This window comes from Mustela erminea, chromosome 13, assembly GCF_009829155.1.
Source record: "Mustela erminea isolate mMusErm1 chromosome 13, mMusErm1.Pri, whole genome shotgun sequence".
Taxonomy (NCBI): domain Eukaryota; kingdom Metazoa; phylum Chordata; class Mammalia; order Carnivora; family Mustelidae; genus Mustela; species Mustela erminea.
This window is the reverse complement of record NC_045626.1, coordinates 64,662,176-64,675,173: the sequence shown is the minus strand read 5'-3', so window position 1 is coordinate 64,675,173 and position 12,998 is coordinate 64,662,176. Positions and strand designations below refer to the sequence as shown.

The window sequence follows — 12,998 nt, the reverse complement described above, 5'->3', positions numbered from 1 at the left end:
AATGGCTTCCCATGCTCTCAGGCCAAAACCACACCCTCAGCCTCATTGTAATACATGCCTGACCTTGCCAACTGGCCTGGTCTCATCTCACACCCCACCCTCACCCCTACCCTCCCACCATGCTAGCCTGTTTTCAGTTCTGCAAACAAAATCAGACCCCTGCATACCACAAGACCTTTGCACAGGCTTCTCTCTATCCCAAAATGAGGCCTTCACCCCCAACTGCAGCCTCTCTGCCTGGTCAATGCCACTTCTCTGTCAGATACTAGCTCTAGTACCTAAGCCTTCCCTGACCCCCAAAGCCGTGTAGACCCCATTATGAGCTCCCTGCAAGGTGCTGTGCTCCTTTCCTCAAAGGGCTCATCAGCTTGGGACATGTGCCTTTTCTTCCAGGTGACTGACTACCTTTCAGATCACCCCCAGAGAGGGACCGCACCCATCATGCTGAGTCCCCAACACAGGGCACAGTGCCTGGCATGAAGCTGGCATCCAATAAATGCTGAAGGAAGAATGAAAATGGAAGTTTTCATCTCCTAGAAGGGATCTCCTACCTGTTCTTTCTCTGTCTTCAGTAAAGGCTACACGCACACGGGGAAGCATTTGCTCATAGCTGGGTTATGTCTAATGCCTTAAGTACACAATTTCATTCACTCGTGCCTTGTCTAATGGGCACTGAATAGACCAAGGGCTATGCAAACCGTGGCCCACAGCCTGTTGTATACAGCCCACAAGCTAGGAGCCAGCTAAAGGATTGTTACACACAAACCCCCACCCCAAACACACACACCCCCTGAGGAGAATACACAACAGAGATGGTATCTGGCCCACAAAGCCTAAAGCATTACCACCTAGTTACCTGTGGGACAAGTGTGCCAAGCCCTACAATAAACTGTGGTTATTTTAAAAGCCTGACCTCTTCCCTCCCAGAGGACTCCACACTCTTCCTCTATAACCCAATCGCAGACTTCACTCCCAAGCAAGGTTTCCTCCAGCCAAGCCCATCTCCCTCATGTTTCCCTTTGGCCTTCCCCCCGCACAAGGGCAACCATGACACCAGTTCACAGCTTCTCTAGTCCTATCACGAGGATCCTCTCCAGCCACCTCCAGTGTTCTCAGGCCTTCCCCCTCCTTCACTGTAACAGTGAGGAACTCAGGGTTCTTCCCAAACTCCCAAAAACCTCAGCTAGGGAGCCCACACTCAGACAGGATGGGGCTCCTGACCCATCTAACAAAATAATGGGGAAGGGCATCTGACAAGAGTCTGAGAGCAGCCCCATCTTCCTGACCATGTCAGGGTCTGGGCGGGAAGACATTCCTGGGACACTCCACATGTGGAAACACACAGGCAGCTGTACCATGGATCAAAGCCAGCCCCTCCTGAGTGGGTGCAGAAACGCTGTTCTGTGCTGGCCCCCAGCTGTTCTATTTCACTATCACAACAACTCTATAAGAGAGGATTGCTCTCCCTGCTTTTAGGGAGTGGCATGTAGCATCCCAGGGTCATCCACTTACGGGTACCAGGACTGGCCCCAGGTCTGTCTGATCCAGGGTGGGAGCCATAGACCACTATGGGACATCTCTGAGTATGAGAACATTGCTCTCAAGGCATGCTAAATTCAAAAATTCAGGACTCAAAGTCAGAATTTCAAAAACAAAAACTACACACCAGATCTCACTAAGGGGCTGAATGACCCCAACTGTGGGAGGCTGCCAATACCAGTTTTCCCTTCCCTGGAGGGCCTCTCATACACTGTGGGACTCACAAGGGCTATGCGGAGGCCCATCCTCCAGGGTACCCTGTGTGGTCCTAGAGGGACAGCAGGAGCTCAAGAGCCATGGAACCCACACCTGGGATCAACTCCAGACTCTCCATTCACCATCTGCCTGCTCTGAACCCCATTTCCGCCAGTCCAGTGCTTGGCAAATGTTACTTTCCTTTTCCCCTCTGGGAAGGGCAGACCAAGAGGGAGCACGCAGGGATGTGGCAAGTGGCTAGCATCAAGAATGGCAAGGGCAAAGAGAGATTTCAACTGGGCATACTTGGGAGAGGCCTGGCCTGCCTCTTGGCGGCCAAAAAGTGCATGCGCACCTCTAGGTGTCTGGTATGCACCAGGCCCCCACTCACACCGTCAGCCCCAGGGCAAGCGTCAGGGCCTCTCCCTCCTGTGCAGGGCCCACCGGCTGACCCAGCAGCCCCAGGAACCAGGACAACCTACGTGAAGAAGGGGATGGGCTGCACGAGCTTCAGGTCTGGTTCCTTTGCCCTCACGGTCAGCGCTTGCCGCTTCTTCCGCAGCCCCAGGGCCTCCTCTACAATGGCCTGCGTCTCAGCTGCGCTCACCGACACATCGTGGATTGACATGTCACTAAACCATGTAAGAAAGACAGAAATTACAATGTTACAAACTGGAGCCAGGCTGAATTTTACAGACGGGGATGCAGTTAAGTTAATACCCTTTAATCTGTATTAATTCTTCCTACAAATAAAATAACCCCTTGAGTCTGGCCTCTAAGGGCAGTAATTAGCATTCTTAATACCCACATACAATAGAAGTGACTAATACCCTTTGTTCCCTCTACAATTCAAAATTGAGCTAAGGGTTTTCATATGTTTAACAATATCACAGTAATGTCAGAAAAGCCTCAGAAAAATAAAACCTAGCTATCAATTACCTATAGAGTAAAAGAATGTAAAAGAATGTAACTTTCCTGCCCTCAACCTTCCAAATGAGCCAGCTCCTCCGTCCTCTGGTCCTTGGCCCCTACAGCTCAGCTGGTGAGGAGTTAGTGGTTATTTATCTCTGTGTCTCTCCCTCTTAAGACTTTATTGTAAAAGAATGTAACTTTCCCTTCTTGCCCAGCCCAAAAGTCATCAGGCTACCTAAGCTTGCCGAAGTATAGCCAAACCAAAGAAAGGGCAGGGGCTCTGAGGCCTCAGGTGCCTTCACACAGTACGCCTCCACCTGAGGCAGCCTGGTAGTACCTGCCCTCCCACCCTGGCTGTCCTGACCCCTCTCAGGCCTCTACCACAGAGTCACTTGCTTATGGATTGATTTTTCCCTTTTCTCTCTCTCTCTCAAGACAGTTAGCACATTAGGATATGAACAAGAAATAAAGATAAAGATAAAGATATATAAAAATAAAGATATGGGGCGCCTAGGTGGCTCAGTGGGTTAAAGCCTCTGCCTCCGGCTCAGGTCATGATCCCAGGGTCCTGGAATCGAGCCCCGCATCCGGCTCTCTGCTCAACAGGGAAGCTGCTTCCTCCTCTCTCTCTCTGCCTGCCTCTCTGCCTCTCAGTGTCAAATAAATAAATAAATCTTTTAAATAAATAAATAAATAAATAAATAAAGATATGAACAAGAAATAAAGTCTTAAGAGGGAGAGACACAGAGATAAATAACCACTAACCCCTCACCAGCTGAGCTGTAGGGGCCAAGGACCAGAGGACGGAGGAGCTGGCTCATTTGGAAGGTTGAGGGCAGGAGGCAGCCAGAGTTTGGGAAGCTGCCCAGAGGTGACCTGGGAGCTGGAACATAAAGGAGTAATGGCACAACAGGCGGAGAGGTGGGAGGCTGGCCTTCCAGGTAAGGCCATGAGGGAGCCAGGGCACCGGGACAGGACAGTGCACAATGGGGCCAAGCCTGGACTCTGTCGGGCACCTAAGGAAGTCTTCTCCTAGGGCAGGGAGACATAGGAGGCAAGGAGAAGAACTAAAGGGGTCAAACTGTAAAGGAGCTCCGGGTGATGCTCTGAGCATGAGCTCTGTCTTGGAGGAAAGGCAGTGGTGTCAAAGTCATTTCACGGGCACTGAACTTGGGAAACATGTGGAAACATAGCCCTGGAAAGGGAAACGGTGGGTGGTGGGCAGACAAGGTGGCCTGTCAGCTGCCACAAGCATCCAGAGGAGAGCTAGTGAATGTCAAGAGCTGGCAGGGTGGAGGGAAAGGTGGCCAGCAGAGAGCCAAGGAGGCACCGCCATGATTAGGCACACAGGCGATTAATAGGCAAAGCAGGATCAAAGCCAGGTGAGGGGGTGCAGTGAGGGATGAAGTGCAGAGGCTCAACTGCCAGGAAGTTAGGACCTGAGAGAAGGAGGTACACAAGCCTCCTGATATCCACCAGCCACACACTGTTGGGGGAGAGGGGAGTGCAGAACCAGCATAGAAAGAGGCAGGACCCACCATTTAAGGAACATTCGGAGGGAGTCCTTCCGGAGACAAGGCTGTTCTTCAAAGATCTTTTCCTTGAGAACCAGTCCTTTGCTGTACCGACAGTCCTTCTCCAAAGCTTTGCATATGAAGTACAGACATGCTGGTAAAGAAAGAAACAATTGATTTCTGAGTGTGCACCCCAACCTCTGGCCTTCCCAGTTAGCACGAAGAAAATGACCCTACTCTGGAATCAAAGAAATGCTGGCAAATAAGGAGATACCACTTAATCTGATTCAATTAGGAAAGATGCTGAAAATACTACTACCCACAGCAGATGAGACAAAGCCAAATGCTGATAGCAATGACAGACTGTACGATGACCTTTCCAGAAAGGCATGGGTATTACACAACCCTCAGCCCAACAGTCCACTTCTAGGAATCGCTGCAAAAACAAAGAGATCCATAGTCATTACCTATTGGCAAACTGGAAAAAAACCTTCAAAAAATCAGGAAAGCACTCAGCAGCACCAGGGGAGCCTGGTTAAGGAAAGCTTCCCCAATCCACACACTGGATTGCTGAGCAGTCACTGCACAAAGGGTTGAGAGGTGTGCTCACTGTCCAGAAGGAAGGTCACAAAAGGGCATGGGGGAAAGGCAGGAAACCAAACAGGCCACACAGTGTAACTCCATTTGTTCACGTAAAACCTGTTTCTCCTCCTTTTGCTTATCTGCATTTTCCAATTTTCCTCCTTCTTTTTCTTTTTTTCAAACTGTTCTTACCCAAAAAGTTTACTGCCTGCAATTAGAGGCATGCACATCATTTATGTCAACAAGCCTTCTCAAATCAATGATCTGGAAAACCTAACCTCTAGTTTCTCCAGGAGCAGTGACAGTAACAGGCAAAGCAACACAAAAGAAAAAACGAGATGGCAAGGAGTCACATGCCCACCAGCGGAATGCGGTGGTGGGCATGTGAACGCAGAGCTGTGATGTGAACTAGGAAAGCCATTGGTATTTCTAGGGACTAGCCCATGACAGACGTGACTGCCATAAATAAGTCCCCAGCAGGCCCAGTGCCAGCAGGCCTCACCTGCGAACACACAGGAAAACAGTACAGTGCAGCCAAGAGCCAGCTCTGCTCCGACTGGGCACTGGGACCACTACCATGCCCTGCTCAGCTTCAGAGTCTGAGTGTAGATGTATTGCAACCCACTGCTGTCAAGAAAAACCAAAGAAGGATCCAGGGTGAGGAGGAAGGAAAAGTAGAACAGAAGCAGAGATGTGGGGATGGAAGCTTTGAAAGGCAGAAGGAAGTGGTGCCCTCCTAGAGTGCCACGGCAGGAGAGAGCAGAGCCTAGTCACACAGATACCACAATGCCCCCCACAAGGCACATGAAGGCTGTGCAACCTATGCACAGGGAGGGTCTGGGGGTTCCCAGGACAGCCTAGCAAGTAGCTGACCGAATGGCTGCATAGACAGCCTAGCGGTTCCTGCCCCACACAAATAAGAACACAGTTTCTCTGGGACCACGGTGGGACACGAGAGTGGCCATCATAGATGCCCAGAGAGAAAACCAGGGAGAACTGGAGCCTTTGGTGATTCTGGCTCTCAGCAGGTATTTTGGCTCTGGTAAAGCTCATGGCACTAGCTGTACTACACCGGCACTCCCACCGAGGGAAGACCTGGGAAGTTCCAAGGGAACAAGAGGTGGTCAGCAGGCATCAACCCCAAGCACCCCTGCCTACTCATCTCAAGTGGATAAATGCCACTGGGAGTTGAATTAACACGCTGCTTTCACTTTGGGGTTTAAATGAGTATCTGGTCTGGGGGGCCTGAGTAGCTCAGTCAGTTAAGCGTCTGACCCTTGATTTCAGCTCATGTCTTGACCTGTGTCGTGGGTTCATGCCTCACGTTGGGCTCCACGCTGGGCATGGAGTCTATAAACATACACGCACACACACATGCATGCAAGTGCAAACGTACTAAAATCAATAAATGAGTGTCAGGTCTCTCAGGCCAGGGCTCTCCCAGACAGGGCAGCCATTCAGCCCCCCAACCCTGGTCTCCCCCGAGGACTTCAGTTTACCAAGTACAACTTCTCCGACCATGAGAGAGAGGTACAAAGAACTAAAGCCTGGGGAAAGACAGGCAGAACACAAGACTATCCACCTCAGGTGGCTCTCAAGCAGCCAGAAAACTTACAAGAGGAGCTTGAACACCTCCTCAAAAAGGAGCTGTGAGAGTCGGAAGGGCTCTGCACAAACACCACCGCATTCCGCTGGTGGGTATGAAAACCGGGGCAAGCAGCACAGAAAGTGATGTGTCCTCTGGAGTACGCACCAGGAACATTCCCTGCAGTGTTAGGCAAGAACTCAATGTGCAAGCACAGAACTATCAGATTGTTGCAGACGCACATAATAGACAACATGGCAGTAAAGAGCCCCGAGTGATGGCCTGGGGGCATTCACGGACAGACAGGAAGACCACAGCCCAGGGCTGGGAAGAGTACACGCTGCCACCTGATGCCCCCTAGAAGAGCCTCGACAACAAGCAGAGCTCCTCTCTGGCAACAAAAGGGAGAGAAATCAAGATCACCTCTGGGATGGAAATGACTGGAATGGGAGCCAAAGCAGCTTGCTTCCGGGGCTCTAGAAATGTTCTGCATCTTAACAGGTTCCACATGTACATACTGTGCACTTTATTGTGTGTGTGTGCTACCTCAATCAAAAAGCAGCTGTGGGGAACCGGAGGTGGGGAATGGTGAGCAGGGCCAAGTGCCTCTCTAAACACTCCATGCTATTTGTCTTTAAAAAAGGGAAGGAAAAAGCCTCTGCCAGTCAGTCTTCGAGGCCTAAACCTTGAAAGTGGACAGCAAGTGCTCATTAGCATGTCCATCCTAAAAAGAGTAACTGGCCCAGACAGACACAGAGCACCTGCACACACCAGACCAGCCTGTAGCTGGTCAGCATAGTCAGCGGACAGAGCCCCGGGCTCCCACTGCACTCAGCCCCGCTCTGAGCACTCCTGGAGAGCCTCCTTCCTCTCTGGCCTCAGAGGACACCCAGAGGAGGCTGACTCCTAGAACGCCTCATCAGTGCCTGCCTCAGGACCAGCCCATGCAAAGGACAAAGGTATTCTCTGCAGAACAGGCAGAAAGGCTGAAGCCAAGGAACTTAAGCAAATGGAGGGCAGAATGGGGCTCCATCTGGCAGATGGCAGAGACCATTCTAGTAGCCCTGCTGGCTCTACAAAGGGACAGACTGCCTCAATAGGTAGTGAGGTCCCCCAGCACCAGGAGTCAAGGTGCAACTGCTAGGCCAACTGTCAGTGAGTTATGGAAACAGGTTCTGGCTCAGGATGGCACAATGCAAGGATAGAATGAGACAAGCAAAGGGAAAACCACTCAGAGAGCGTGCTACCCATCACCACAATGCACTCAAGAAATCTCAATTGAGTGAGAAAGACACATGCAAAGCAGGAATGCAAAGCCATCTCCCTTCCTGACAGTCTAGCAGAAAGCCCTTGAGTGTTAACCTAGCCTCCAACTTACCCAAGCTGCCCTCCCTCCTCTGTCCGCAAAACATGAGCACATGGGAGAAAGCCATCAAAGCCTGACTCACTTGTGTAATCGCTGAGGGTGTACAGGACAGTGATGAGGTTGTCCAAGCAGGGCCAGTGGTCAGGATTGCACCGCAGCCCTTCCTCGAAAGCATGGCGAGCCAGGGGGACCCGGATGAGCCTCAGGGCCACATGTCCAATTTTATACCAGAGGTTGACGTCCGTGGAGTCCAGCATGACTGCCTGGAAGCAGCACAGAGGATGCACATGCTCAATCGGCTCTCTCGCTGAGCAGGCACCCATGGTGACAGGAGGGGGCAGAGCACCAACCCAGCCACCCAAACCACCCAGAAAAATGGCCAACACAAGTTACAGGAACCAATTTATCAAATTCAGAACGTCTTCCTGACGCAGTTTGTCACTCTGAACATCTTACTCCTTACATATCTGATAGGTAAGTACCATTAATGAAAGTACCATTAAAAGAAAATGGGGGGTGCCTGGGTGACTCAGTGGGTTAAGCCTCTGCCTTCTGCTCAGGTCATGATCTCAGGATCCTGGAATCGAGCCCCGCATCCAGCTCTCTGTTCAGCACAGAGCGTGCTCCCCCCTCCCTCTCTCTGCCTACCTGTGATCTCTGTCAAATAAATAAATAAATAAATTTTTAAAAAAAGAAAAGAAAATGGATTTGGGGGTATTTTTGCAGGATTTAAAAATTTTTTACTTAGTTTTGAATTGTGGGGTTCTAGAAAAATTACGGACTCTGGTGACAGACCTCAGTTCACATCCTGCTCCTACACTGACTAGCAGCGTGATCCCAAGCCTCAGTCCCCTCACCACTAAAATTTAGATTTTAGTGCATCCTGCATCCCTGCAAGATGATGTCCAGTTAGCGCATGTGTGGAAAGGAGTTCACATGGTGTCTGGCACCTTAGAGGTGCCCACAGAGATGGTGACCGTTAACACCGAGATCATGGCTATACTGTTACGAGCAGGTACAGATTGCCAAGGGTCAAGCTGTGTTCTTAGCACAGGTGTATGTACCAATTCATTCCAGTTTCACAACCGCCCTCTTTCTTACTGTGCCTACTATACTGCTATAGACCTGGAGGCCCAGAGAGAGCAAGCAGCTCGCCACGGCCACATGGGCCCTGAGTGGCAGAACACCAATGCACATGCAGGCCCCTGCTCTCTCTGAACACACTGCTGCCAGCTGATGAGGGTCTCAGGGACTACAGCTTGGTGATGCGCCACTACAAATTCTTCTTTTTAGCCAGCAAGACCATAACCTCACTCTTTCCACCAAGAGCTTTCAAAAACCCCAAGGGGCCAATAAGCACTGCCAAAACTGCACCTCTAAGTAGAATTCCATAGCAGTCTCCAGGTCCTCTCGCTGGGCAGCCAGCTGGGCCAAGTTCTTATATGTGGAATATTTCAGCATCAGCCCAGGGTGCTTCAACCCTTCTTTCTCATCACCGGACGAAACTGCCTGTAAACAAAAACAGAGGTCAAGAGTGACACCTAGGCCCTAAAGCCTCAGCAGGACACCAGGGTTCCCAGCGGGCCTCTGCTGCAGGCCCTTGGCCCAGTCCAGTGCCACCCTCCATTGGAAAAGGAAAGCCCTATACTAGATGTCCTTGGAGGACCCCTCCAGCTCCGAGCAGACAGAGAAGGAAAGCTGTATCACTACAAGGCAGTTTGCAGATAGTCTCGGCACCCCATCGCTACAGCCAGGCCTGAAAGGTCAAACCTAGAGCCTGCAGCTCCCCCAGAGCAGACCTGAAGAGGAAGGACAGGGCATGAGGAGGCCACCTGGGGGCAGCACCAGGGTCTGGAGATGGCCAGGCAGCCAATTTACGCATCTCTATACATCCCGCAGCAAGAAGAGCACCGGATTAGGAATCAGGAGGCTGGGCTCCCAACTCTGTAACTCATCATGTAACTGTGGACAGCGACTTTACCTAAAACTTTAGCGCCCTGAGGATCTCTGTACTGCGAGGACATTAATCCTACCCCGAATATCAAAAGTGCAAGCCAAAAGAGCATAAAGATTATAAATGTGCTTTATATAAAAAGTTATTTCACTACAGTTTTTATGAAAACTCTTAGAAAACCCTACAACTTCTAAGACACCACTGATGAGGAAAACCACTGCTCTAATCACAGGACAAAGTAAAACATTTTCTAACAGAAAAACTAGGCGGCACAAAGAACTTCTTTCCAGGGGCAGGTCCATATCTCAGCCTTGTCCTTGGACAGGTCACATTCACATGACATTCTTCTTCATGATCAGAACAGGTAAGACCTGAAGACATGCCTTCAGGAATAGCCCCTTGACTAATCCAAGAAATCTACCCTAGCACTCTTATGGAATCCCAACAAGAAGACTAAAAAGCTCAAATCAACCTCATTCCTTATTTCTCCTGTCGTCTGGCTTGTACTGCAGAAAGATCCCCAACAACAGGCTCACCTGGACACCAGGTACCCTCGCCATTCCGGGTACAGAACTGTTCAAAATCTGGTGTGAATCCTTCAACAGAGGTCATGTGAGCCTACCTCGGAGACCAGCCAGTATACCTCCATACACAGCAGCAGAAGCCCTCATAACTAACCTCCACCTAACCAGCTGGATTCCACACCGTCCTCCACCCTCCATGACTGACACGTTGATGCCCACAGGAGACGAAGGGCTCATCCCAGCCAGCCTCCCCAGCGAAGCTGGCCACTTCTTAGGTGTCAGCTGTGTTCTAGGGCCTGTTTATGCCAAGTGTTTGGGAGACTGTAACTATGTAATTTAGTTTAATCTTAAGTATACCAATGTGGATGAATGCGAAAAGAAACTTTTCTGTACATTTTCTGTACTTTTCAACTGTTTACGATGATCGCATTTTACATTTATAAGCCAACGGGGAGTGTGCTACAGCAGTGCTTCAGGGCTGAAATGACAGAGAGGGAAGTGGACACACCTACGACTACGAGGCCAACAGCACCCTTCTGACTTTGCTCTGCTCACCCACTCACCTCTGAGGTCTGCTCCGTCATGGTCAGAAGGAAGACTCCCTCCTGAAGCACACACGAGCCCTGGCCGTGGCTGGACCTCAGTAAGGTAGAATAAAGTCGTTCCCATCTCTGGGCCCTCACTCACTTCCTACTAATGGGGGAGGGGTAGGTCACAATTCCCACAGCCCTAATTCCAAGACACTACAACCAACACCAGAGAATCCTGACATCCACCCTGAGGGAAGGGATGAACTCCTATAACCGACAATGAGAACTCAGCATTTTGCCTCATCTGTGGTAAAAAATCATCCAGAGGTAGGGACACAAGGCAGACTTAAGTGTCTGCCTTCCTAGAGGGGTAGGAGACTGCTCAACTGAAGGACCGCATTCCAAAAAAAGCCCATGGATGGAGTCTGTCTGCTTCCTCATTGCACGTCTCGGTGTTTAGTGTTTGGGTACTTGAAAACAAAAGCCTTTCCTCCTAATGAAATATAATTCTTCCTAAATCAATTTTAAGTTGACACTCATTCTCAAACCTCCAGGAATCATCTCCATGACCCAGCCAACTCAGATCTGGCTCACTTGCCACTAGCATGGCCCCCACACTGGATCAAGAGGTCCTGCCTCTCCACCATACCCTGTACCCTAACATGGCTCTGTGGCGCTCTCCCAACCCTTTTCTCTGACTATGTCTTTCAAAAGCCCATGGAGCGCCTACTCAGGCTTCCTGAGCTCACAGGCTATCACCTAAACAGCATTTGCCAAACCGTATTGCCCACAGGATCATTAAGTATCAGAAAACCATGGGTTCTAATCCTGGTTCTAATGCTTCACTAGTTGGGTGGCTCTGAGTTATGAACACCTCACTAAGCCTCCATTTCCACAACTATAAAATGGGGACAGTGGACCCCACCTTCTCAACAGAGTAGTTGCAAAGAGAATGTAACAAAGTAGCCAACACAGGGCTCTTACTAAGAACAATCACTCTGCATGCTTCACTGGATTCACTCCACCCTCACAGCAACCCATCCAGGCTGACACTCTACAGGTGGGGAAGCTGAGGGGCAGAGAGAAGAAGTAACATGTCCAAGGTCGCCCAGTGAAGAAGGGGAGGGCAGAGGGCAAGCTCACCGCCTGGCCTGTGGTGCCTCACCTCTCGTAGCAGGCGTGCCTCCAGGAGCTCATGGTAGGCCTTGGCTGACTCTTCAAACCGGTCATGTTTCTGGAGATCCAGGGCCTTGTGATACAAGGCAAAAGCCTCTGCTTCCTGTGAACCAAGACAGGAGATTACAAAGGTTTGTCTTTCTTAAACCAAAAGTGGGTGTAAGGGGGCTACAGTCGAGGCCACATAAACTGACAGCTGTTCCCTCTGTAGTGGAAACAGTCCTAACACTCCAACATGCCAGGAGCTCATCACTGGAAGACGAACCCCTCATGAGTCCCCCAAGGAGCATGAGCAACACAGGTTCAGGTGAGTCTAAGCAAAAGCAAAACACACACTGGCCCAAGGACACAGGATCAGAACAATGGCAAGGTTATGAAACCAGCGGGCCTTCTCTGGGTGAAGCTGGGAGAGTAACCACACCAGCCAGAATAACCCAGAGATTCCCAGAGAATATGGGTGGCTTCCATTGCTTTCCACTTGCCACTCTGCCCTAGCCTGATCATTGTCCACAGAGGGTAACAACCTCCTCCGGGACAGAAGGGGCACTAGGCAGGCTGGGCCCTAGGGACATCCCTTGAGGACCAGGGATAGCTGACTATTGGCTTTTGAGAGGGCTCAAGATTGCCTGTGTGTCTCCTGTGAAAGGGAAGCCACATGTTCATTCCAGGTAAAACAAAAATGGGAAAAAGAAGCAAGCCACTACTGTACTATGGCAGGACACAGGTAGAGAGATGGGTGGAGGGAAGGAAAGAACCAGGCTGAAGTGGAGATGATGCCAGGCCTCATGGAAGAGACGAATAACCAAGAATCTAGAGAGCTGACGTTGAACCTGGCCCCTCACAGACCTTCAGTGAGACCCCCTCAAGACATCTGCCCTCAAGCGCCTCTTCACACTGGCCCATGAGGGCAATGCACGGGGAAACCTCAAGGCACTGCCTACCGTTAACATGCTGCCATCCTTGGGCGTGCCAAGTCCTGAAGTGAGCACAAAGAATGGGCTGCACAGAAAGTTAGTCCCCACTGGACAAGTGGGAGCAAGGGCTGAATTGGCCCAAACACTGCTCACAGAATACAGAATTTCTCTTCAGTGTGACCACCCCCAAGTAAAGCAAGTATAACA

At 50.5% G+C, this 12,998-nt stretch overlaps 1 protein-coding gene across 4 annotated transcripts in view; it reads right to left on the bottom strand.

Moving 5' to 3' along the window:
• CABIN1 (calcineurin binding protein 1) overlaps window positions 1–12,998 on the bottom strand; it is a 150,181-nt gene that overhangs the window by 122,239 nt on the left and 14,944 nt on the right. For 2 of the 4 annotated variants that reach the window (XM_032310064.1, XM_032310065.1), the window contains exons 4-9: window positions 11,867–11,980; window positions 9,068–9,202; window positions 7,776–7,956; window positions 6,358–6,507; window positions 4,185–4,314; window positions 2,217–2,366 (exon numbers count right to left, since the gene is read on the bottom strand). In XM_032310064.1, the coding sequence (XP_032165955.1) occupies window positions 2,217–2,366; window positions 4,185–4,314; window positions 6,358–6,507; window positions 7,776–7,956; window positions 9,068–9,202; window positions 11,867–11,980 (860 nt within the window). The remainder of the gene's footprint in view (window positions 1–2,216; window positions 2,367–4,184; window positions 4,315–6,357; window positions 6,508–7,775; window positions 7,957–9,067; window positions 9,203–11,866; window positions 11,981–12,998) is intronic. The other 2 variants (XM_032310066.1, XM_032310067.1) reach the window with 1 other exon arrangement.